A 24,873-nucleotide genomic window follows, 5' to 3' on the forward strand; every position below is an offset into this window, starting at 1 on the left:
TCAACCACTATCTGATGTGAGACCTGTAATGAGCATCAGATGAATTTGAGCATGAACAGGATGTGAAAACTGGGGCCATTGTACAGAAACAGTCTAGTGAAGAACTCTTATGGTACCTGGCTAGGTGAAACAATTTTACTGTTGACGCCACCAACCTTAGTAGTCTCAGAATAAGTCTTGCAGGGGGGTGAGGTGTGCTGGAGAACTTGAAAGGGTACTTGATGCAGAGAAACAATTCTGGACTCTAGAAGGCTGGGTATATGACTGCTCATATTCTAACCATCTACTGTGTGAGTGTGTGAGTATCAACTGGATCTTTTCTGAAGAGGTTGGGAGCAAGAAATCCTGTTGCTGGACCAGAAGATCCCTGGCTGGAGCACTGAAGAGCCACTCATCTAAAAATGGGACCACCCAGAACCCTAGCTGTCTGAGAAGCTTCAACCACTGCCATACAATTGGTGAACACTCAGGGGGCTGTGATGAGACCATAGGGCAGTGCCCTAAACTGGAAGGGACTGGCTCCCAGCTGAATGCCTCTATGGCGATGTCCATTGAAACTGCTCCCACCACTCTGCCACAGGAGGACCTGCCTGCAGAAACATCCCAATTGAACCCTATAGATTTTCTAAACCATGTCTTCTTTCCACCCCACTGGCTCCTGGAGAAGGTTCTCTGAGGGGGTGGAAAAATGAATTCAAATGGCAGAAAGTCTTACCATCCTGCGTTCTCCTGGTGAGTGTTAACCTTTGGTACAAAAAGTGTGGAGCCATCAAAGCTGGCATTATGGAAGGACATTTTGAAGCCTTACACAGAGGCTCACAACTGCATCCATAAGTGCCAAGTGGTTATGCAGGCTCCTGCTGCTCTGACTGTACCATCAGTTGCATTAGGACGCAGACACATGGAGATGTTAGGCACTGACTGTAAGGTAGACAACTGGGACTCCACTGTTTTTTGGATGTCCATTGGTAGGTTACCAAATTCATTAGTCAAGTCCCTCTGGAAAAGCATAATGTGGGCCAGGTAGTTCAGTGCTCAGTGTGTAAATGTCACACATGCATCTGTTTTTAAAACCTTTCCAATGCAACCTATTCCCTATGAAGAGGATTGATAGGCACACTCTTCTCAGAGAGTTCCTTCTTAGTGGCCGCTGTCATCCATGACACCTAGCAGGGGATTATAGATAGGACAGGCGTCACAGCCCTGACTCTACAGCTTCTAAAAGGCACTAAGGTCAGATCCGGTAACCCAAAATTTGAATCATACCAGAAAAAAAAAGATATCAGGTCTTTTGTGTTTATAGATGTCATATGACTTTTACCAATTTTTTTTTAGCACATGACTTATCACATGATAAATGAAGCATCTCAAAGCTTTGTTTTTATGAAGAAGTCTTGGTTATTAAGACTAAAGTGCTCAAAGCTTCAATAAAGTGAATTCTCTGGTGAAGGCAAAGCTGGGTTTTTGTTCTTTGGATTTTTGCTTTCTTTCCGTTACATTGTGGAACTACGTGTGTTGTTCCTGGTTACTGATGCATCTAAGTAATCAATAACAAACATATCAAATTAAACAGTAAAATAGATACCAAATACATTTTTATTCAAATATATATTCATATGTCTCTAAACTCCCATCACAAATCATCCAACAATCGTCCAGATATCAATACTAATGTATGTATGATAAAAATGCTGTTTTCTAAGTTAGTTATTTGTTTTCTTCTGCAATATCTTTCTTGTGTGCCTGGTGTCAATACTGTATTTGAGACCAGAAAATGGTGTTCTTTAATTATATCAAGTCTCCATCCAATTTTGCTTTTAATTTTTTTTTTTTTCATTTTCTTGGAGTGCTGTTTTTTGTGTGTGTATAAAGTGTTTATTTTTCCTGAGCACTTGGTTGCCCTTTTATGTGCATCTACTTGCAGTCTGTTTATATAGACTTATATATATATATATATATATATATATATATATATATATATATTTATATTTATATATTGTACATACATACACAAGCACATCCTTGCATATATGACTTGCATACTTTCTTATACTCTGTTCCTGTCCTAACAAACTTGAACAATGCTCAAAGAAACTTGCACCTGCTACAATAAAATAGCTAAATTTGCCACCAATCTCTCATAAGACCCACCATTGTCACAGCTTAAAGCAATTAAACTGGCTTGAACTGCACAACTATCTAACATATTCACAACTAACTATAGCAAACAAACTCATTAATCATCCACACAAATGCCCTGCACTACTAAACATATTACTGCACTACTGTCCAGCAAAAGACCTCCGTTCTAGTAACGAATTCTTGCTATTCACAAATAAGTCTAATGCTGCAGGAGAATCGCTCTACTCCCAGTACATTACTAAACTCTGGAATAGTGTCCCTACATAAATAAAACTCTCCGACAAACTCAACAGATTTAAACCACTGCATAAACAACATCTTAACCAGTCCTGGTCCTGCACATGCTCATCACCAGATTAAGACTTTGTGCTCACAGTACAATAACCTCCAAATACTCTACTTAAACAGAATACTTGCAACCTCTCATTGAAATTACTAAATTTTTATACATATTTGCTGCCTGTACAATCCACTAAGTTGCATGTGGGCTTTCTCTTTAGTAACTTCTACCTCTGTAAAATCTTAAAATGTATAAATGTAACTACTGTATGTGTACAAATGTAAATAGAAATGTGACAACTCTGTTTAACTGGAATGAAGTATAATGTAATGTAAACTAATGGAGCTTTTCTTTCTGGGCCTCCAATGAAAATGGGTATTACACAGCTAGACTTTCCCAGTAAACAAAGACAACTAAATAAATACATATGGTTGTCTACGACAAGGCTGAAGCCCACAACCTGAATTACATAATCACATTAACATAATATAGAAGACCAAAATGCTGAAGACCACAATACTGAACTTCTGGACTTGCCTCCCCTGCAGGATCCATGTTAGCACTTGTTCTTGGGTTTACACCGGTAGGGATATTCAGTATTCAAGACTTTTACACATTGTTGTCTTCAGCATTTTGATCTTCTGTTATTATGTTACCGTGATTATATATTTCAGGATTGTGTGCTTTAACCTTGTGATAGACAACCTATGTATTTGTAGAACTCTCTCTCTATATATATATACATATACACACACACACACACATATATATATATATATATATATATATATATATATATATATACCCACACACACACCACGCCCACCACACCACACAAATATATATATCTAATCTATGTGTGTATCACAACTGGATATAAAAAGTGTACACACCCCTGTTAAAATGCCAGGTTTTTGACAGATAAAAAAATTAGACCACAATAAATAATTTCAAAACTTTTTCCACCTTTAATGTGACCTAAAACCTGTACAATTCAACTGAAAAACAAATCTGTTAGGGGAAAAAATAAAAAACGTACAATAAGCTGGTTGCGCAAGTGTGCACACCCTTAAACTAATACTTCATTGAAGCACCTTTTGATTTAATTACAGCACTCAGTCTTCTTGGGTAGGAGTCTGTCAGCATGGCACATACTGACTTGGCAATATCTGCCCACTCTTCCTTGCAAAAGCACTCCAAATCTGTCAGATTGCAAGGGCATCTCTTGTGCACAAGCCCTCTTCAGGTCACCCCACAGATACTCTATTGGATTTAGGTCTGGGCTCTGGCTGGGCCATTCCAAAACTTTAATTTTCTTCCATTCTTTTGTTGATCTGGATGTATGCTTGGGGTCACTGTCATGTTGAAAAGTGAAATTCCTCTTCATCTTCACCTTTCTAGCAAATGTCTGAAGGCTTTGGGCCAAAGGTGACTGGTATTTGGAACTGTTTATAATTTCCTCCACCTTGACTAAAGCCCCAGTTCCAGCTGAAGAAAAGCAACCCCAAAGCATGATACTGCCACCACCATGCTTCACCATGGGGATGGTGTTCTTTTGGTGATGCAAAGTGTTGTTTTTGCACCAAACATACCTTTTGGAATTGTGTGAGTTCAACCTTGGTCTCTTCAGACCATGACACATTTTCCCACATGCTTTTGGGAGACTTGATGTATTGGTTTGCAAATTTTAGCCAGGTCTGGATGTTTTTATGTGTAAGAAAAGGCTTCTGTCTTGCAACCCTACTCCATAGTCCAGACATATGGAAAATATGGGAGACTGTTGTCACAAGTAGTACACAACCAGTACTTGTCTTTTCATCAATTTTGGAGGGATGTCCAGTTCTTTGCAATGTCACTGTTGTCTCATATTTTCCCCACTTTTTGATGACCGTCTTCACTGTGTTCCATGGTGTGGAAATTTTTTGTATGCTTCTACTGACTGACACCATTCTACAATGAGATCCCTTTGATGCTTTGTAAGCTTTCTGTGAATCATGGCTTTTGCTGTAGCAGGCAACTGAGTAAATGTCAGGAAAATCCTACTAGGACAGCTGAACTTTGCTTGGGGTTAATCAGAGTCTCTAATTGATGGCAGGTGTGTACCCAAGAAGACTAAATGCTGCAATAAAATCAAAAGGTGCTTTAACAAAAGTAGCAGTTTAAGGGTCTATACACTTATGCAACCAGCTTGTTGTACATTTTTTATTTTTTTATATTTTTCCCTTAACAGATTTGTTTTTCAATTGAATTGTACAGGTTTATAGGTCACATTAAAGGTGGGAAAAGTTTTGAAATGATTTATTGTGGTCTCATTTTTTTTACATCACAAAAACCTGGTATTTTAATAGGGGTATATACACCTTTTACATCCACTGTATATATCTACACGCACACACACACACACACACACACACACACACACACACACACACACACACCAATGAAGTCTGAGATCACTCAACTATGGGATCATGTCTCTTACCCCCAAGGTAGTATGATCTCAAAGTTGGTACATATAACCAGCAGAGGAACACGTCTCCCCAGCAAAAAAAAAAAAAAAAAAGTTTTGAGTAGTTTAGTTTTAAGTTTAACATAGTGTATTTGTTCACACAGACTTCTGTCAGCAGGCTATGGTTTGGCAGGAGTGTAAACAGCAGACTGACATGACCTTATTACTTTGACATTCTGTTATTGGATACTTCTCCTTACATGGCAAAATCCATCCACAGAATGCTATGTCAATAAAACTAGGTGCCTGGTTTCAGACAGATGCTTTGTGACATTGTTCTGAAATACCTCAATACTTTAAGCAGTGTAAACTTTACTAGCAACACCCATTCATTTTCCAATAGCTCACTTTATCATAACATAGGGCTCTGGGCATGTGGGAGCCTATCCTAGCACCCAATGGGCACAAATATTTGAAGCTTTTTCTGGATAGGGCACAGGTCTAATACGCTACATGCAACCAATGGGCAATCGAAGACCACCAATCAACTTACTGCATATATCCTTAAAAGGTAGGAGGAAAATGGGGCATCCAGAGAAAATCTTTGTGGACACGAGCAGGAATTTCAGACTCTGTACAGAATGCACTCCAGTACAGAATCAAACAGACGAATTTCTGGTCAGGCAGCAACATTAAATAGTGCAACACTATGCTGCCCTCTTATCAGGAGCAATAAACTGTGTGTAATTTGCAAATTTTAAATCTCAATATGTGTTGGAAATTTGTTTTACAGAGTATGTGCATTTCTGATTATTACGAAATCCTAATAAATACATTTAACACTTCTGTGCCAAGCTGTTTTCCAGGTTTTCCCCATTAACACATCTAGAAAATGTATATGCAACATATCCCCATTCCACATTCTGTTTTAATATTTTTTGAGAAAACTTTTTTACCTGCTGTCGGTAAGTCTCCTGTACAACAGGCCTCTCCAGATCAGAGTTAAGACCTTCTGCACTTGTTACTGGCTTCACTCCTACGGTTCTTGCCGCTTTATTTACTGCTTCTGTAAGGGACAACTGAAGCCCATCACTCTGCATCTTCTGATAAAACAGGTGTTTTAACAAAAAAAAAACAAAAAAAAGGGGGGGGGGAGAAGAAGTACACGTTTAGACAACATTGTTCCTAAAAGCTGTGTACTTTATTCATCTAACTGCATAACCTTACACATCATTAATACATAAGGATACCAGAAGAAGCAATGATGGCCCAAATGCATAATGCAAACCACACTTCTTATAAAGAAAAATACAGGCCAGTAACATAGCACTTAGCTGTAAAGAACAGTCATGGAAAGTACTCAACAGTAAACTGCAAACAGGATTTTACAGTATTGTCTGATCTACTACTACTTGGATCCCTCCTTGAGCCTTAGCTTGGGTATTACTTCTTCACCAACTGGAATCTGGCCTTGTTTCAGCAAACTAACAAACATGGGGATGTCCATACTCTGTCAAAACATGCCACAATGTAATGCTCTGGCTAGGTTACTGCACTATTCCCCAGAGCCCACTAATTTACCCAACAAGCTAGTGAGCACCCACCTACAAACTAAGAAATAGCACAGATTTGAGACCTCGCTGTTAAAAGCAAGTGCTATAAAAATGTATGTATGCCCATTTAGAGAACTCAATGGCTGCTGCTGACAGTAGATCTCGCATGTGCAAGGGGATGGTGAGAAGCTCTCCAGTGTACCAATTGATATAGTATGAACAAATCCACTACATCCAACAATAAAGACCTTCTTCAATGTGTGCCAGAGTGGGCTGCATCTTAAACAGAACCTTCAAGGCAAAAGCAGTTAAAGGACATACTAAGGTTAGAGGTGTGATGGGTAAGTCCTGGAGAAACTTTCCAAAACTAGTCAATGCAGAGAGAATAGAATTCCAAGATGGCTGCACTCTGAAAAGCAGGTTGGTTAGAGCTCTTCCAGTGTGAAAAAGAAAACAGAAGTAAAGCAGCCAGTGGAAGTTGACAGTTTGGGTATAATGCAATTACTGGCTAGTCACTATATGGCCTGGTTATCTGTAAAGAAGCAACCTGGAGAAATTAATAGGAAATCAACCAAAAAAAGTAAAAGAAATAAAACAGTGGTAGAGAAGAGTCTTGCAGCTCAGTTTTCCACTTTTGCGCAGGAGAAGGCTTAAAGTAATATACATGGAAAATAAATCAAATGCATTCAGAGGTATTTAAAATAAGAGGGAAACTAGAAATATATAAAAACAAATGATAAAAGGCTGGAAAGAATAGAAGACGCTTTAAATAGCTGTTCAGATGAGCTGATAAAACTCCAGAATCCAGAGGATAAAATGAAGAATAAAATGGTTGAATATGAGGCTGTTCAAGAACAATTTCAAAAGACAGTAAAATTAGAAGAGAAAGCACAAGAAAACCTGAAATTTTTTGCTACACCAGAGACTGGAAAGAATAGAATGCATGAATTTTATGAACAGTACAAATATGCAACTGGACTGATATTCTACAACTAGATGTGTTAACTGAAAGGGCACACCATGTGTATTGCTCACATATGGTTCACCCCTATGGTATATCAGCTTCTGAAGGAGAGAAATGCAGCTTACAGAGCTAAGGACAATTCAGACCTAAGTGTAGCAAGAGGTAATCTGAGGAGGGGTATAAGGGAGTATGGCAGAAAGGTACAGAGTCACTTTGAAAACATGAAGGATTCAAGGAGACTACGACAAGCCATACAGATCATCACAGACTATAAAATGAGGTCAGCACAGTGTGAGGACAGCATTGAATTCCTGGACAGTTTGATCATCTTAAAGGAGTACAACGGGTTTCTAAAATGAGTTCCTCAACTTCCCTGCCTTTTTCCTCCCTATTTACACGTTCCTGCACAAACAAACAACAAAGCATTGTTTAAAACATTTGAATTCCCCTCACTTTTCTGAAACAAACCTACCTTAGCGTACAGGGATTGTTTCCCTTTCAAAAACATTCTCTCGCGTTTCAGTTAAGCATGCTGTAGTCCCCCAATTACTGACGTCATCGTGGCCAGGCAGTGGAGGTATTTTTTTTTTTTTTTAACAGTTCCCTCCCCCAAAGCGACATCACCACGGCCGGCCTCTGGTTCTCTGTCAAACAATCAAACCCACCCATTCTGTGATGTCACAGCTGCCTTGTCCTTCCCCCAGCCTTGGAGTGCTAAAATAGAGCTGCAGGAGGTAGGGAAGTTCTTTTCCTGTTGGTGTTTCCAGTACGCATTATTTTGCCAAAGGAAACTGTTGCGGGAAGCTTTGCTGTTAACAGTGTTTTTTCAGGGATCTGCTAAATTGGTAAGTCAACTTTTTTTTAAATCACTAAAGTTGTAGCTGAATTTCTTTTGCTTTGGCTTTATTTAGTGAGAATAAGCTGTGTAACTTGCCATTTTTATGCATTCATAGCTGTATTTAGAAATGCGTACACGTGGTCTTGGTTTGATGGTAATAGTAACAGATTTCGTTTCATTGCAAATGACGGATTTTCAATAGGTGTATGTGTTTTGTGAGCATAACTGTGCGATCATGATCTGCCTAGCCTTCTATTTACACTCGCTAAGCTGTTTATTTTTTCTTATGTAACACAAAAGTTTAAGGAGTGTAACAAAAGGGCTAGCTAGATCGTGACTGCACAGTTATGCACACAAAACATGAGCTGCTGTGGTCGATAACAGTTAGTGCTAACAAGCCATGCTACCTCATTGACCCCAAGTACCTTCTCATGGCGCCTCTGTGCTTAACACCGAGCACGCCATGAGAAGCAGTAATTTGAAACTGTTATCCCCGAGTGCCTTCCACAAGCAAGAGAAACTGGCATCCCGATTTGTAGCTGACCTTAATGTAAAACATGCTGAAATGGCAACTGAATGTGTAAATTATCTTATATACTTACCATTCAGCGTGTTTTTACATTACGGTAACGTTAAAGATATTTTATAAAATCCCATTTAAAAATTCCTGATAAAGCAAGCCCCACCCTCAACAGTAACAGCAACAGTACATATGAAAGCTGCGAGTTGCGCCTTCCAAATTTCCAGTTACATTCCTAGGGCCTGGTTGTAGTCTTTTACATAAATGTGTAGCAAGCACAACATTACATTTACATTTTTTTTTTTATAATTGTTCTTCTTTGTGCTTACTTTACCTCTCAACAGATGGTTGACATTATTTGGCGAATTATAATAGACTTGACTATTTTTATGGCACCTTACTGAGGATTGAATTCACCAAAATAGTAATAGCCATTTAAGTTTCAGACTTGATATCACTCCGGAAATGCGTGTTAACACAAAACATGTTATTCTAGCAACTTTCTCAGTTTACATGAGCAACGTGTAAAATATGTCCCTGTTTTTAAGCACATAATTACAGGCTTTGTCCATATTTATTGTGCAAACAGGTTCAAAGGTAAGCTGCCAATATTTTTTAACAGCAGTTTTTGACATATTCCCCTTTTTATAACTATCGTTCATTGCGGTTCCTTTGTGTAGGAACCCCAATGAACGACCGTTCTAAACGACAATGTGTTCAACTCAATCAGCTTATAAGCGCTGAGAAACTATTTCTTATTAGAACTCTTGTTTTTTTGTACGATCATTCATTGTGGTACTTACAGAAGGGAACTGCAATGAAAAAACTCTGTAGTAAACAACATTAGATTAAAATAATTTTCCTGAAACAGAGGCTTTCCTACAGAGATGGTGATCATGTACACATAGCCACCCCAAACCCCACTATAAAGTTCATAGCTTTATAGTTGGTTGCTAGGCACGATATGCAGGAGACCATGTCTTTTCTGTAAATAATTGAATGGACTATGACTAGGCGACATGGTAGTTGTAGGTTTGTGAACAATGTTTTGTCTTGTGTACATTGGTAAACTAAGAAGCACATCTGTTAAATGCTTCTTGAGTAGAGAGTAATGTATTAGAGAAAACGTTGAGAAGACTGTACACATTCTGAATTCAAAGAAACTTGAAAACTTCTATCTTTCATGTTTGAATTTAATGGTAAAAAGAACAGAACTTAAGAGTCTTGAGATTTATATTTATTTATTTTGCAAACAATTGTTCGAGAGGGGGATCCCCTAATTAATTCATATGGAGAAAAATTGAATGTTCTTCTGACGCTTTTGATTCAGTGATTGTGATTGCGCTCTCCTCAGTGATTTTGCTAAACAATTGTTTGGTACGTCAACTGCTTTTAAAACCAGGCTAATATGTATCTGTGCCCATCCTTGTGTACAAGGGAGTGTGGTGAAACAGCTTTACTAACAACTTCTGTATAAAACAGAACAAAAAACATATTCAAAGTGAGTATCACAGAATCATGGAAACTATTTTCTTGATGCAGCCCATACTTTTAATAATCAGCTGTAACTGTACCTAGGGGTATGTAGATTTTTCTCTTTTATACAGAGTCCTCCATAGACAAAAGTGCCACTTGTACAGTTGTGTGAAATTGTCATTTTTGCACAAGGTGGTTTGAATAGACATTATGACTTCTCATTATGATAACTGTTTGTTAGCAAAGACAACAAGCATGTCTTCCCTCATCTTTTATGTACCACATGGCTGATGTGGTGTTTCTGTTTCTTTCAAGACAGAGGTTGTTCTTCATTGTTTTTGAATATTTTGTGGTAGAGTGTGCCATTTCACTCCTCATTCTTTAAACCTTAAGATATAGAAGACAGGCCATCATGCATAGTTCCAATCCTCCACTGCCGTTGTCGGTTTTTGTAATCTGAAGTTAGAAAGGCATGCCAGGAAAGCATCTGTTAAATTGCATTACAATCATCTGGTGAAATACTGACTCTGTAACGTATATTCTTTTATCTGCTGCATTTCATTTTATGGGGTCCTGGCAGGAATAGGTTAATAAGGACAGTATCACTGATATTAGAGCTTCTAGTGAGCAATTTTACTGTATGATCCACTACACTGTTAACAAAATGTATGAAATACTGACCATATCCGTATTTAGAACTGTAGGCATGCTAATCAATGCTTGGCTAATTTGTGGACCCTAGCACAAAAGTACTTGGTTGTATATTTAAACCTTCAATGATGTTAAATTCCAGTGTCAAGAATTCGGATCAAACAACAGCTTACAAAAGCTTCTCCCACTTTAGCTATATCATTCCCATTCCCACACACAGTCTCTCTTTTTCTTGTATTTCTTCAATTCTGGTCTTCTTTGCTAATTACTTCATGCTTGTTTAGTTCTGGATGAGTAAGCTATTACTTTGTCTTGGCAAGAAAGTCCATAGCATTTTCCACTTTGAGTGCTGATTTATAAGGGAAGAATGCTGTGGTTTTATTATATAACTTTCAGTGTGAAAGGTCTGTAACTGTATTCTTGTTTTAGTCTTATTTTTGGAATTGTATTGGTTGAGATAGAGGTGCAAGTTTGAATGTGCTGCAACATTAGATCAGTTTTACATACTGTTGTGTTCCTGACTATCTAAAGCTGACTATTTCCATAGGCCACTTGCTCACCTCTGTCAGCTGTTTCAAGTGAAACCCTGGAAAAACAATTGTCCTTTACGTACATCTGCTGATCCAAAATTTGCGAGGGCATTTCTTGTGCACAGCCCTCTTCAGGTCATCACTCACATTTTCTATTGGATTTAGGTCTGGGATGTTTTTCTGTGTAAGAAAAGGCTTCTGTCTTGCAACCCTACCCCATAGTCCAGACTCAGTAATAGTAATAGTGTTATACTATTTGAATGAATTACTCAGGTCTTCTCCATACTGATGATACTGAGTCTGTGTTACAGAACAGCTGCACAATGTAATGTAATGAATGCCTACTCAACAGGTTATGTGCAGTAATTATCACCTGTATCTCAGCATGCATACCTTTGCAGTAATGAAAGGAAGGTCATTATCGGATTAGCAATATGTGTAGTTACAATATAGCAGTTGGTCATTATCACTTTTCTGGGAAAAGTCTCAGCTGCTGTCACTGTTATTCACTTAGGCAGACGTTGTTATGACTTTGATGAAAGCACAAGCCAGGCTGTGTTTTTTCTCTGCTTGGAGTCATTGCAAGCAACCCCCCCCCCCCCATTCTTCATCAACTGCCTACCCTGCTACACTGGCATACATTGTCTGTAGTTCCTTTAGAGGGAATTTACATGTGCCCTTTCTGTGCATACATTCTCTGTAGTGCATTTAGAGGGGGTTTATATGTGCCCTTTCTGTGCCCCCTCTTCAGAGATTTGTGCCAACTGCTCTTGTGTTGGTGGGTGCATCATGGGGGGCATACCTAGCCATCCAGGCATATTGTGGTCGACTGGGATTGCAGTTGGGAACTGGGAGAGACTTCAGCTCAGTCCCATAGTGCTGCTGTCCTAGTTAAGCATGGCCTCAGAGCTGCCACTGTGATGCAGTGTTTCCCTCCGGGAAACAACACATGTTGTCTTGGTTGAGCTCTCCACTCAGTCTCCCTCCCTTCAGGTGTAGTAAATGTATCCCTTCAGGTGTAGTAAATGTATGTCAGTCAGGGCAAGACCCTTTACATTCGGTCCCCCCTTTGCATCCTTATGACCACTGCAGAAAGGACACATGTAAATGGAAAAGGCAGAGGAAAGGCAGAGTGCTGGCATTGCATGCAATCAGGAGTCATTGCTGCTACCAGCAGTCTGAGTGGGTAGCCAGCACAGGAATGGGACACTTCAGACACCCACGGCCAGAAGTACCGTGCCTGTCCTAGGCATATTAGTGGGTTGGTGGTCCTTACCCTGCCTTTTCTCTTGACATGTACCCATTCAGCATTATGATGGCTACACCAAGAATGTGTATATTTACAATGATGTGTCTACATGGTAAAATAACTGTGCTTGTATGTTGTACACCTGCACAGATTGCAAACTTTGCTTTGGACTTAGCTTATGGAAATTATGAATATTTTGGTAATAACTTTGCAATGGAGCTTCTCAATGTGCTAAGTAATATCATTTTGAAGACAGTATTTATACTTCCAACATGGTAAAAGAACTGTCTGTGTACTGTACACAGGTACAGATATCACAATTTGTTAGGATTGAAGGATTATGAAATTATACATTTCCAATACTTCTCATTATGATGCCCATCTCTTTGCATGGGAGCATGGTGATGACACAAATGATGCATCATTTTGAAGATGACACAAATGATGCATCATTTTGAAGAGGACACAGAGCCACACAACTTCTACACTGATATTGAACCATCTATCTTTTACATATGATGAGATATTATGATTTGTTTACGAATTATGAGAGACAGTATTCATATTTCTGTGAATATCTCCGAAAGGAGCATCACACAGTAATGGTTAAGGTATCATTTTAAAGTAGACAATCATACAAACAAATTAAAAACACATTTTATGGGTCTACATGGTATACTGACCAAGATATTGTGCTTTGCTTTTCCAAAAAGATAAAAAATATGCACATCATCATTCATTTGCAAATATTTAATAATGAGTTTGATATGCACCATCAACATTTATACCGTTGGAAAGTTCAGTGTCTGCTGAACAACTTTCATGTTTTCATTTTTTGTCTAGCTCTTATAGTTAGTTATGAACATTTGTTTTCTGGATGGTATTACAAATGGATTTTCTGAAAATTAGCTCAGGCTGCACTGTTGTTCCTATGGTGGAATTAATCTGGCAGCTTTTTATGAACTGCTCCAGAGTAAAGTCGTGCACTAAAATCTGACACGACCACATGGCTATGTCGCACTGTTCAAGAAGTCGATGTGGTGTTGCTAGCCTCATTTCAGGCAAATGGTTTATTCTGAAACTTGTTTTCATCTTGTGTGTGTGGCAGATTACTTTATGCGGCACGTAATGAAATCTGCTTTGTGTCCGTTTCTACGCTCATTTTAAAGTGCTGCTTTGTGCCAGTTTCTATTACAGTATCAAAAGCTTTCCACCAGAAATGTGCTGTGAAAGTGTCCGATCACAAGCCTGGTTTTAAACGCTCCACTTTTTAGTCTTTCTGGATGCACATGTTCTATCCAAGTGGAAGTTCTTATTTTCAAAGTCTATTGTTCTACAGTTTAGTGTATTGAATAGTGCCAACCCATGATGAGTACAGTACATTCCTGGAAGGCACTTGAGCTGTGAACTAGTACATTTTCTTTTTCATAGGTGAACAATGAGTTAGTGTGGTTTGTTTGTAAGACACTGCAAGGCAGATCGTTAATGTAGTGAAAAATAAAGTATAAACAGAAGTGTTTACATTTTAATGAAATTTGGTATGCTGTTTGTAGAAGTAGATGTGTAGTCCTCAAGTGATCCTTTACTGTAAGTGAAGTAATGAACTCAATGGTTTAGCTTTACCAAGGAAATTATTGTGGTCATCTTTTCTTGCTGCCTTGCAGTGTCATTAATTTGGTACTCTGAAAGAGAGAATGTTTTGTGGAATGTACTTTCTGTGACACATTCCTTTCCAAAACCAAACAGGAAGAGTGTGCTCTAGATAAGTGGGTGAATCCTGATATGTGGCTTAAATGGACAAATTGTCTGGGAGATTGGAGTAGAAGAAATTCAGTTTTGTTGGACTAGAAAAGTTTGGTGTGCTGCTGATGTTTGGAGACTGGATAGTGTCATAGAAGACTGGAGAGTGAGTAGGGTGTATTTCCATTTCTAGTTGCCTTGCTGAACTTGAAAACAGTGTTAGTAGCACATATGTTTGCTTTTGATGCAGATGGCTGTGGGTTATACTAGCACAACTTGTAGATGTATTGGTAATATTATGTTATAATTTAATGGTGGGTACTGCAGTCTTGAGTGTGTCTTTGTTTGGTTTGCCATCCATTCCATACTGCAATATTACCAGCTTTTTTTCAAGTAACCGAGGCTTTGTATTCTAACGCATGGGGCACTGACTCTGTAGATGAAACACTGAAATATACACTTGTTTGCTTGTAGTAACATATTCATTAGTTACAGCTCTCTTTAATGCGGAATTATTCAGATTCATTTTAGTAATGCACAGATGGTGATTATCTGATACTGAGTAGCCTTTTTTAGATGAAATGTTCGGAATTGAACAGTTCTACTAATGCTGCATATGTTTTATTTCATTGCGTACTGGAAAAATGTTCAACATTAACATATAAAAAAACACTTGCAACTGATGCTGTACTATATCAGGACTATAACTGAATACAATCAAAATGGTGCATCATGGAACAAACCCACCACCGACCAGATGCATTTTCTTTGAATGTACATTTCAATGCCGTTTCAATGGTATTGGGGTTTACTGTTCATGCTAAGTCAGTTTTCATTGTGAGACCATATTGCTTTGTTTAGCAAATGTCTGTTTGTGTTTCTGCTCTAAAATTTGAACAGTGTTTATGGTAACTGAGGATATGCAAGCCAAGTAATGGACACTGGAATGTCTGCAGTGTAAGCTGAGGTGGCTGCTGAGTGAGGAGGTCCACCTTATGTGGTACCTTGTGGTGATTGCCCTTGGCTAGAAATTGAAATATGTGAACGAGTCTTGCTTTGGCCAATTAGGAGTCACTCGCATGCCTTCTGGTTGGTCCTTCTTAATTTTCAGGATTACCTTTTGTAATACTGGTAAGGGGGGGCATATAGGAACATCACCTTCCATGGAAAGATGAAGGCATTCACCCTACAGGCTAGTGGAGTATGCTCCAAGATGCAGAAATTGAAAAGTTGTCTGTTCTGGGGGAAGGTCCACAGATTCAGTTGAGGTGTGCCCTAGTCTAAGAAGGTTTTCCTGTTCAACATTAATTCTTCAAGCTGTGAGGGTGTTTTGCTGAGGACGTTTTTATGATGGTTACCTTTGCGTGGAGGTGGGTGATAGAATTGTGGATTGCCAAGGTGATTAGTTTGTGTTGGTATCTAACCATGGAGTAGTTGACTATTGGTATAGCAGATTTTTGCACAGCTCTCCGAATTTTGATTAATGTTTTCATCATGTCCACCCTCCTCGTACTTGATTGAGCTTTACAGGAATAAAGTATTGCCAGACATTAAACATTTTGTCAGAAAAAGCATACTGACGGACAAATCTAGTCCTGTTCAATTTTTTAATGATTTGGCGTCACTTGACAATTTCTCAGGACTGTGGGCAGGTGATAGCCTACTTTTCCCTTACCTTTTTAAGTAGGATATGTAAGATATAGTTTTTTTTACAAGTATACAAGAATGTCTGTCTGTCTGTGTCTGTCTGTCCCTTTGTCTTTCTCTCTATGTCTGTCTGTCCCTTTGTCTCTCTCTCTCTCTGTCTGTCCCTTTGTCTCTCTCTCTCTCTCTGTCTGTGTCTGTCTGTCCCTTTGTCTAACAGAGGGGGAGCATACCCCAGAACTGGCCAGGTTTTGGAAGAATGTTCCGATTTGGGCCTCATATTATTGTTTGTGGCTCAACAAAAGATTGAAGTTTCTAAATAAGGACAGATGGTTGTTGTTTACAGTTCATATCCTTTATATAAATATATATTAATAAAAAAAATTTAAATAAATTATTCTCAACTTCCACGTCTGCAGAGACTGTGCATTTTGAGTGATATTGGTGGGTTGTGAAGAATGAATTATGAGTGGCCTAAGTTGAAGTGGTCAAAATAGAGTAGTTTTGGCATTATTGTTTCATATGCTCAGTTTATTTGTTTACTGCCTATAACTTTAAAAAATGATTTAAGAAGTGGTGTATTATAAATGCAATATAATGTAATTATTATATGTTCTAATTTGATGCATTCAAGAATGTGAATAAGAAATTTTGCATATTTCGAAACATGTGCAAGGGGTCTATGATTGAAAAACAGCTCAAAGGTAAACTTAATGTGCCGCTACCCAGATGCATTTCCTTTTGATGTGATTTTCAGGGATGTTACAATGACTGAGTTTCACAGTCACAGAACTTTGAATGTCACGTCTGTTATCTTTCTGAGAATGTACTAATTTGTTTGGGAAAAAATAGTCAAGTAATCGGACACTGGAATGGATCCGTGGGGTTGGGGCTGTTGGGGGATCTGACCCTAAATGCCACATATGCATTCCAACACCTGTTTCTTTACAAAGCACTGCTGATATTCAGGGTATACTGAAAAAAACATACTATCAATTAATTAAACGGTCGTTTTTTGTAAGAAAATCAGCGTATTTTAACCATTCCAGGATCTTGCTAGTTGTTGGTTGGTGAGCTGCTACTATATGTTCCACATTGTGGCTATTTGTTCTGTATTATCTAGGCTAGTGTTCCTCAGTTTGAAGATGGAAAGTTGAGAGCTATGCAAAAGGGTTTGCACGATGGCAATATAAATTTTAAAAAGTGTGATAGCTTGGTCATCATAATGACATTGATGTCTGCTTTGCAAATCCTATTGGGTTAGGTACTGATTGTGCATTACCGTTGTGTGTTGCCAAACCATCACCATTTGCTTGTGGGTTTTTTTTGGGTGACTATGCCGACCATGCATTTCTTTCAAGCTCTGTAGTTATTGACGCATGTTGCTTCTATGTTGGCAATAGCTTTGTGGACCTACTATGAATATTTGAGTCCGTTTGATTACCAGTAGTGTCATGAATCCTAACATAACAATAAACATGGAACTGAAAGTTGCTGCCTGTACTCATCTTGGCTTCAGCGCCTTCAGTGTGGGGTGTGCAGTGTCTCCCGTCGCTCATGTGGGGTTTTTCAGATCTTTTTTTAATGTGAATTTATCTCACCAACCAAGCAAATTTAGCATTAAGCCCTCCTGTATGCGATGCTCTCTTACTGAACTTTTTTGTTAAGATTTGTGTTGCACCATGTGTTCTCTCACATAAGGGGAAATGTGTTCTGTAGGGCTCTCCAAGCACAGGCCCTGCAGTTTGGCATTGTGGACATGTGGCTTTCCTTAGCTGTTTTGACACATTATTTTTTTGACATTGGGTAAGGTACATTGCACCGCTGTTGAACTGCCTCAGTTTCTTGACCAAGTATTATATGCACAATATTCTGCTGATTTGGGTATTACATGCAAGTACAGTACAGCCATAAATCCTGTCGTTAGGAAAAGTACTGGTACAAAGATAGTGTGCTTACACAAACAAAGTATGCATTGAGTGCATTTATGTGAGTCCAGTGGAAAGGATAAGGAGCTGGTAGACCCAGCATGGACAGCTATTGGGGTGCTGAGCTGGTGCTCTGAAGTGACTGTGGTGGTGGGGAGACGAACAGTGCCTGCTATGAGTTACTTCGGACTCATGTAAGCCAAAACAAGGGCTATATATTTGAATATGCTTTCTGGTGTTGAAAAAGCGGTCTTTTTTGGCTTTGGACATTAGAAGGTGCACCAGTATCCCTTTGTTAAATCTAATGTGGTCAACAAACTCACCTTCCCAACTTGTCTATTAGCTCATCAACCCTAGATATGGTGTAGCTGTCATATTCTGAAATGCTGTTCAGCTACTTAAAATCTTAGAATCTTAAAAAGAGCCAATAGCTTTGCATTTAAAGTAGCATCTCCAAGGCGATTTTACTTCACTGTAAGATTGTATTTCGGAATAAATGGCAGTAAAGATGGAGTGAAAATGTCAGCAAAATTTGTATATAAAGAGGCTGTGTATATTTTACAGTATAACACTTCAGTACCTTGGGGTTAAACACTGAGTGCAATTGGAAATATTTTATTGTTTGACTAATAAGAGTAATTATGTGATGTGTTTTAGACTTTGTGTATATATATATATATATTACTTTTGTTTTATTTTTATGATTTATTACTCTTGAAGGTGTTTGGCCAAGGCGCTAGAGGTGATGAAACTATTCTTCTTTTTATCCAGTGGCCTTTGGTTTTGTTTATGGTTGTATTTTGCCTGGGTGAAGTTCTTCTACTTTTAATAGTGAGAAATGACTCATTTGACATTGACCTAAACTGCCTAGTAGTCCAAATAACACTGGGCATTCAACCCAAAATGCATGTAGCACACTGCTAAATCTGACTGTCTACCATCTGTCGGTTTCCTTGACTCAACACTTAAAATCTATGACCATACAAGACAGTACATATTCATTTTACTAAGGCAAACTAAACCTTGAGTACCTTGCTCCTCACAAACCCTTGGTCATGTCTTTGGAATGTGGGAGGAAGCCAGAGTACCTGGAGGAAACTCACAAGAACACAGGGAGGATATATCAACTTGGCACAGAAGGCACCCCAAGCAAGAATTGAACCATGGAACCTCTTGCTATGAGGCGACAACTCCAACCTCTGTGCCACCCAAGCTTTATCATATCAGCTGTGACCTCAACACATCCTGCTGCTTTCCCTGTCTTCATTTTCCTTAGAGCTATTCTTACTTCTTCCATGGTGGAATCCTGCTCTTATCTCAATGTAGGCTGTGTCTGGGGAAGTACAGCTTCTGTATAGTCTTCCTCAGTACAAGCTGCTTGAAGTACTCCTTCCATCTCCCTTTGTCCTGTGTACTGGTGAACAGGTTGTTGTTGTTGGCATCCCTTATGAAAGGTGTCTGACTGTCTTCTTTATCTTTCTGTTTTTGCCTTGCAACCATATATATTTTCTTTGTGCGATCTACTGAGTCACCTTCCAGAAGTTGGTAGAGTGCCTCTGATGCCTTGTTCTTTCCTACTACAACTCCTTTTTAGCGTTCTTGTTATCCATACAGTATTCCCTTCTAGTCTTGTCTGTCTTTTCTTTCTCCCATTTTTCCCTGCACTCCTCCTTAATTTTGCAGACTACCTGGAGTTGTACTATTCGTTATGTACCTTATTTCCCTACCTGGCTCAGCTAACATATATGTTCTATATTCCTCACCCATGCTGTTTGGAGGTGTTTCCAGTCCTTTTCAACTCCACTTATTTCCTGTTCTTGAGGTGATAGAGCCCTAAGCAAGTCCTAGAAATGTGCTTTCTCTCCAGCCATCTTCTAGGTCTTCAGCCTGGTCTCTGACCTTGGATGTATTCTATGACCACTGCTTGCATCTGATTGTGGCAACCAGTGTTTTTTTTTTACTGTGTGCATACTGTGTAACTGGGGATGAATTTACGGTCACTGATTCTACCCCATTCTCCTTTCCACATTAGGAAGTTTACCCAAGTTGCACATTATCCACTCTTGCATGCAATATTGTGACAATATCACACTGTGAACCATGTGTTGGCTACTATCAATCAAGCCAGATGGCAGACAGAGGTCTAGAGTGGCCTCTCTGTCTTTATTTCTACTGCCCCACCCATGTGGACCCAGGCAGTCTTCATATCCTATTTTGTAGGCAGTCTTCATATCCTATTTTGTCTGTCCTATGTGCATTCAGGTCCACCATTATCAGCACCAGTTCCTGTTGTCCTGATTTATAAAGCATATCATTAAAATGAATGTGTGTCCTCTCATGCCAACTTCTGTTTCTCAATTCTCCTCTTGGGCAGCTATTTGTGGTTCCCCTGAGTTTCGCTGAAATTATGTTTTCACATCTGCTCCAAGTGCGTTACAAGCTTATGAATAGGGCTTTTACAACTTTATGCATAACTTTAGTGTCTTCTGCAGATGTCAATTTCCACTGCAAATTTCAGTTTCTTGAAGTTGGTTACATTAACTAAAACACTGGACTAATTATATACAAAAATAGTTACATAAAAAAATAGTTACATAACTTCAATTTGTGGTAAGGGTTCATAGGTAGGTACTAGGCTATTGGCCCTAGGGCCTATATAAGCCTAGCCAAAGGTACCCTGGCTTTCACCACCCAAGAAAATTATTTTCCTGTGCCACTGTCGAGCAGAGCCACAGAAGTGATCCCCGGGGTGAATTTCCTATCTCCCATCCAATCATCAAGATTTTTCTTGAAGAGTGCTAATGAGGAGCTTTGTTTGATATAGATAGGTAGTTTGTTCCAGGGTATGGGAAGTCTCTGGGACAGGAATCTATCCCTCCAGCATGTTCTGTTTATTGTGGTGACAATGTTTAGGTCCCTAGAGCGTGTAGCTTGTAGGGATTGGGATTTCTTTAAGTGGAGCATGTCTAAAAGCTCTGGGTTTGACATAGCTTTGTGTGTTAGGCAGAGATCGCCTCTGAGTAGGCGATATGCAACAGAGTAAACCTGCAGTTTTTTGAGACGGTCTGCATAGGGCATCTCTTTGAGGCCGGTAATCCTCTGTGAGGTACTTCTGTGGCCTTTCCAGTTGTTGTAGATGTCTTGTGAGGTACATACCAAAAGGGGCATTGTACTCTATAATGGGTCTAATGAGTGACGAGTAGAGAGGAACAATGACCTCTTCTTTCCAGGATGAGAAACCTTTTGGGATGAGGTGTGCCACATAGAAGGATTTCCTGACTACTGTGGCGATGTGATTATCAAAGGAGAGACTACTGTCCACCTGTGTCACAAGGTCTCTTATCACACTTTCGGTGTTAAGTAGACTACCACCTATGAGGTAGTTCATGGGTACTGAATTTTTACCAAAAGGAATGACAATTCACTTTTAGGTATTGAGCTTGAGGCCATGGTTTTGACACCAGGCATCTGTCTCAGCAAGGCCATTTTGTAGGATGTCCACATCTTTTGGAGTTTTGATTATGGTTCCTAGTGTGCAGTCATCTGCGAACTTAGTTAGCCAAAGATCTTCTGCGTTGGCCTGTACTTCAGAGAAGTAGATACCAAACAGGAGAGGACCCAGGACTGAACCCTGTGATACTCCATTTGTCACTGGTCTGAAGCTGGATTTGGAGTCTGCTACTTTCACAGTGTGGGTTCTGTCAGTGAGCCAGTTGGCAACCCATCTTTTGACATAGGGATTTAAACCTAGTTTAGTGAGTTTATCTATAATTCCAGAGTGGGGGATGGTGTCAAAAGCCTTGGCGTGATCTAGATAGGCTGTGTGAACCACCTTACCCTCATCTACGGCTTTGGTGACTGCTTCAAAGAAGTCTATCAGGTTAAGGAGACATGATCTGCCTTTTACAAACCCGAACTGGGTGGGGTCCTGAGTTTGTAGATTACCAATGTCATTGTTTATAAGTTCCATGATGATACGCTCCATAGCCTTGCAGACCAGGCTCATTAGGCTAATGGGGCAGTAGTTTCCAGGGTCTGTGGTGGCTCCCCCTTTGTGGAGTGGGACAACTGTCGCTGTGCGCCATTCAGTGGGAACATAGCCTGAGGTGAGGCTATGACTGAACATGGTACTTAGGTGGGGTGCCAGTTCGTTCTGTAGTTCATGTAGAACACAGCCTGGGATGTTGTCAGGTCCCATGGATGCTGTGTTCTTGGCTTTGGATAGTGTGTTTTTTACCTGTGCAGCCATGATTACAGGAACTTTGCATTCTTCTGGTATAGAGATGGGCCCTCTAGGGGATGACAGAGGGGTAAAGTTAGCACTGAACCTATCTGCCAGGATGTTGGCAATATCCGTTGGTTCTGTATATTTAGTGCCATTGTGCTGTAACTCAGAGCAGATCTGAGTGTTGCCATTGAGATTCTTGACAAAGCTATAGAATGCTTTGTGGTTGTCTTTAGAGTCAGTGGCGATTTTGTTTTCATAACTAGCTTTGGAGGATTTTATGAGGGATCTCAGCTTCTTACTGAAGCTGACCAGGGAGTTTCTCCAATCATGGGATTTTACTCTTTTTTGCAAAAGTTCCTTTCTTCTGTTGCAGCGTTTGTTTATGGCACGGAACCACCAGATTGGCTTCCTTTTTTTGGAAGATAGCATCTTGGTTCTGTTAGGGATTGCATGATCCATGCACTCATGTAAGTGCTTATTAAAGTGCATTTGTGTAGGATTCAGCAGTCATACCTCTAATGTCCGTCAGCATGGGTGTCATGAAGTTTGCCACTTCTGTCTTAAGAAGCGTGAAGTTGGCTTTGGAGAAATTTTTTACTGTGGTTTCCCTAATGGGGGGTGGGGGAGGGATGTGGATGTCTAGGGTGATTAGCTTATGGCCGGATCTGACCAACGAGGAATTGACCTCTGGTGTGGAGCACCGGTTGCCCATGTTGGTAATAACCAGGTCTAGGATATTGCTTCCCCTGGTGGGGGTGTGGATAAGTTGATCCATGGCATTGGAATTTATGAATTCCAGAAAACGTTGAGCACAACAGTTGGTACATGAGTAGTTTTCCCAGTTAGTGGTAGGGTAGTTGAAATCGCCCATTATTAGGGTGTTAGGTTGTACCCTAATATTTTCCAGTGTACTAAGACATGAGAAGTGGGAATCCTGGGACATGGTGGGGGATCTGTAGCAAGCTACAATTTCGACTGCGGTCTTGCCCAGAGTTAGTTGCACTTGGATAATATCGGATGCATTATGCTGAGCAACTAGTCTGGAGGTGTGGATATCCTTAATGAATATGGACACGTTTCGGCCCAGGTTAGGTGGCCAAAAAGTGTGGTATGAATTATAGCCTGGTAATGCAGGGGTACTCTCTGGAACTTTGAACCAGGTCTCTGTCACTGCACAGATGTCAATGTTCTCCATTTTAAGGAGTGCCTCGAGAAAGTGCATTTTGAGGTTTAGACTTCTATCATTGAGTAGCAATACCCTCAGATTCTTCTTGCTTGTACCTGTTAGGGTGGTGAATTTGTCATTTGAACCTTGCCTAAAAAAGGCACTATAGGGGTGGCTAGAGCCTTAGCCAGTACCCGGAATCCCAGGGGTGACAGGTGCAGGCCATCTCTGGCAAAGCATCGTGGCTTGTCGATCATGTCATCCCAGGCAGACAGATACTGGATCCCCTTAGAATGACACCAGAAGCTTAGCCAATTGCTGAAGTCAATCATTTTGTCCTTGTACTGTGGTATCATTCTGGGTGATGGCAGGATGCTACTCAGGGCTAGGGTCATACCTACCTGGGCTACAAGATCGGACAGCTCCTCCATGTCCCTTTTCATGTAGTCCAAGGAGGTACGTCTCAGGTCATTCACACCAACATGGACAATGACAGAGTCATATTTGTACTTGTTGAGGAGTGACCTGAGTGCATGCATTATGTGGCGGATCCTGGCACCCGACAGGCAGCTGACAGTAACTTTCTCCTTGTTTAGCCTGGTGAGTGGAACATCAGTGTGCCTAACTATAGAGTCACCTATGACTAGAGTGTTGGGTACGTTGTTATGCCTTATGGGCTGTGGTTGAGTGGCACACTGAGTTTGTGGGCTATGTGTCATTTGGGTTGTGTTGGGGGGTGGAGGTTGCTTGTGTTTCTGCTTTGGAGGTCCCTGTTGCTTGGGCAAGTTTTTACCGAGAGCCTCCGCGAATGTAGGTGAGTGTTTTGTGTTTCTGTGTGTGTGTTTTGGTGGTGTAGGTTTTGAGGGACTATGTGCTGAGTGTGGTGTGGTGCAAGTGTTTACCTTCTCCTCTTGACTGTCTAGTCCAGTCTTGGGTGAAGAGAGCTTTGCTTCCAGTTTGGCTATATAAGTGCATCTCTCACAGGTTGTAGTGTTGGGTGGTAGGAGGAGAGGGTTGTCTGTGTACATGAGGCAATTACTGCATTGCCCCAAGATGCCCAGATGCATCAGGTAGACAGGAGAAAACACCGGGGGCTAACCCTTAGACATGCCTGGATAGGTGCTTATTTGTTAAGTACTAGAAACTGTTTTCCTCTAGACAGTGAGGAAAGTTGAGTGCTGTAGTAATTTGTAGCTTATTTAGTGCTTACAATAAGTTCTGAACAAATGTTGGTGAAGCACCCTCCAAGAGGAAAAAACGCTGAGAGAAGAAGGGAGCCACTTTTGAGATTTTAAGTATTTTTTCTCTGTTTATTTGCTAAGTTTTTCTGCATAGCTGCCTAGCTTGAGCATTTTCTGGCTTGTTAAACTTGATTTCTGTATTAGTAGCTGTATTTAGAGCACAACCAAAAGCTGTTTGCTGAATTTCCTGTTTGCACTTAATTTTAAATCGTTTTTTTCTTAAAACTTGCATATTTTCTGTCCTTGACCTAGCACTCTTGTGTGGGGTCATTTAC

At 39.9% G+C, this 24,873-nt stretch overlaps 1 protein-coding gene across 6 annotated transcripts in view; it reads right to left on the reverse strand.

Moving 5' to 3' along the window:
* The window catches only part of BAG6 (BAG cochaperone 6), a 2,260,316-nt gene that overhangs the window by 42,450 nt on the left and 2,192,993 nt on the right, over positions 1-24,873 (reverse strand). For 5 of the 6 annotated variants that reach the window (XM_044083264.1, XM_044083261.1, XM_044083265.1 and 2 more), the window contains one exon: positions 5,828-5,974. In XM_044083264.1, coding sequence (XP_043939199.1) covers positions 5,828-5,974 — 147 coding nt within the window. The remainder of the gene's footprint in view (positions 1-5,827; positions 5,975-24,873) is intronic. The other variant, XM_044083262.1, reaches the window with a different exon arrangement.

The sequence above is a fragment of the Protopterus annectens genome, chromosome 9.part0, assembly GCF_019279795.1.
Source record: "Protopterus annectens isolate FY-2018-M chromosome 9.part0, PAN1.0, whole genome shotgun sequence".
Taxonomy (NCBI): Eukaryota; Metazoa; Chordata; order Ceratodontiformes; family Protopteridae; genus Protopterus; species Protopterus annectens.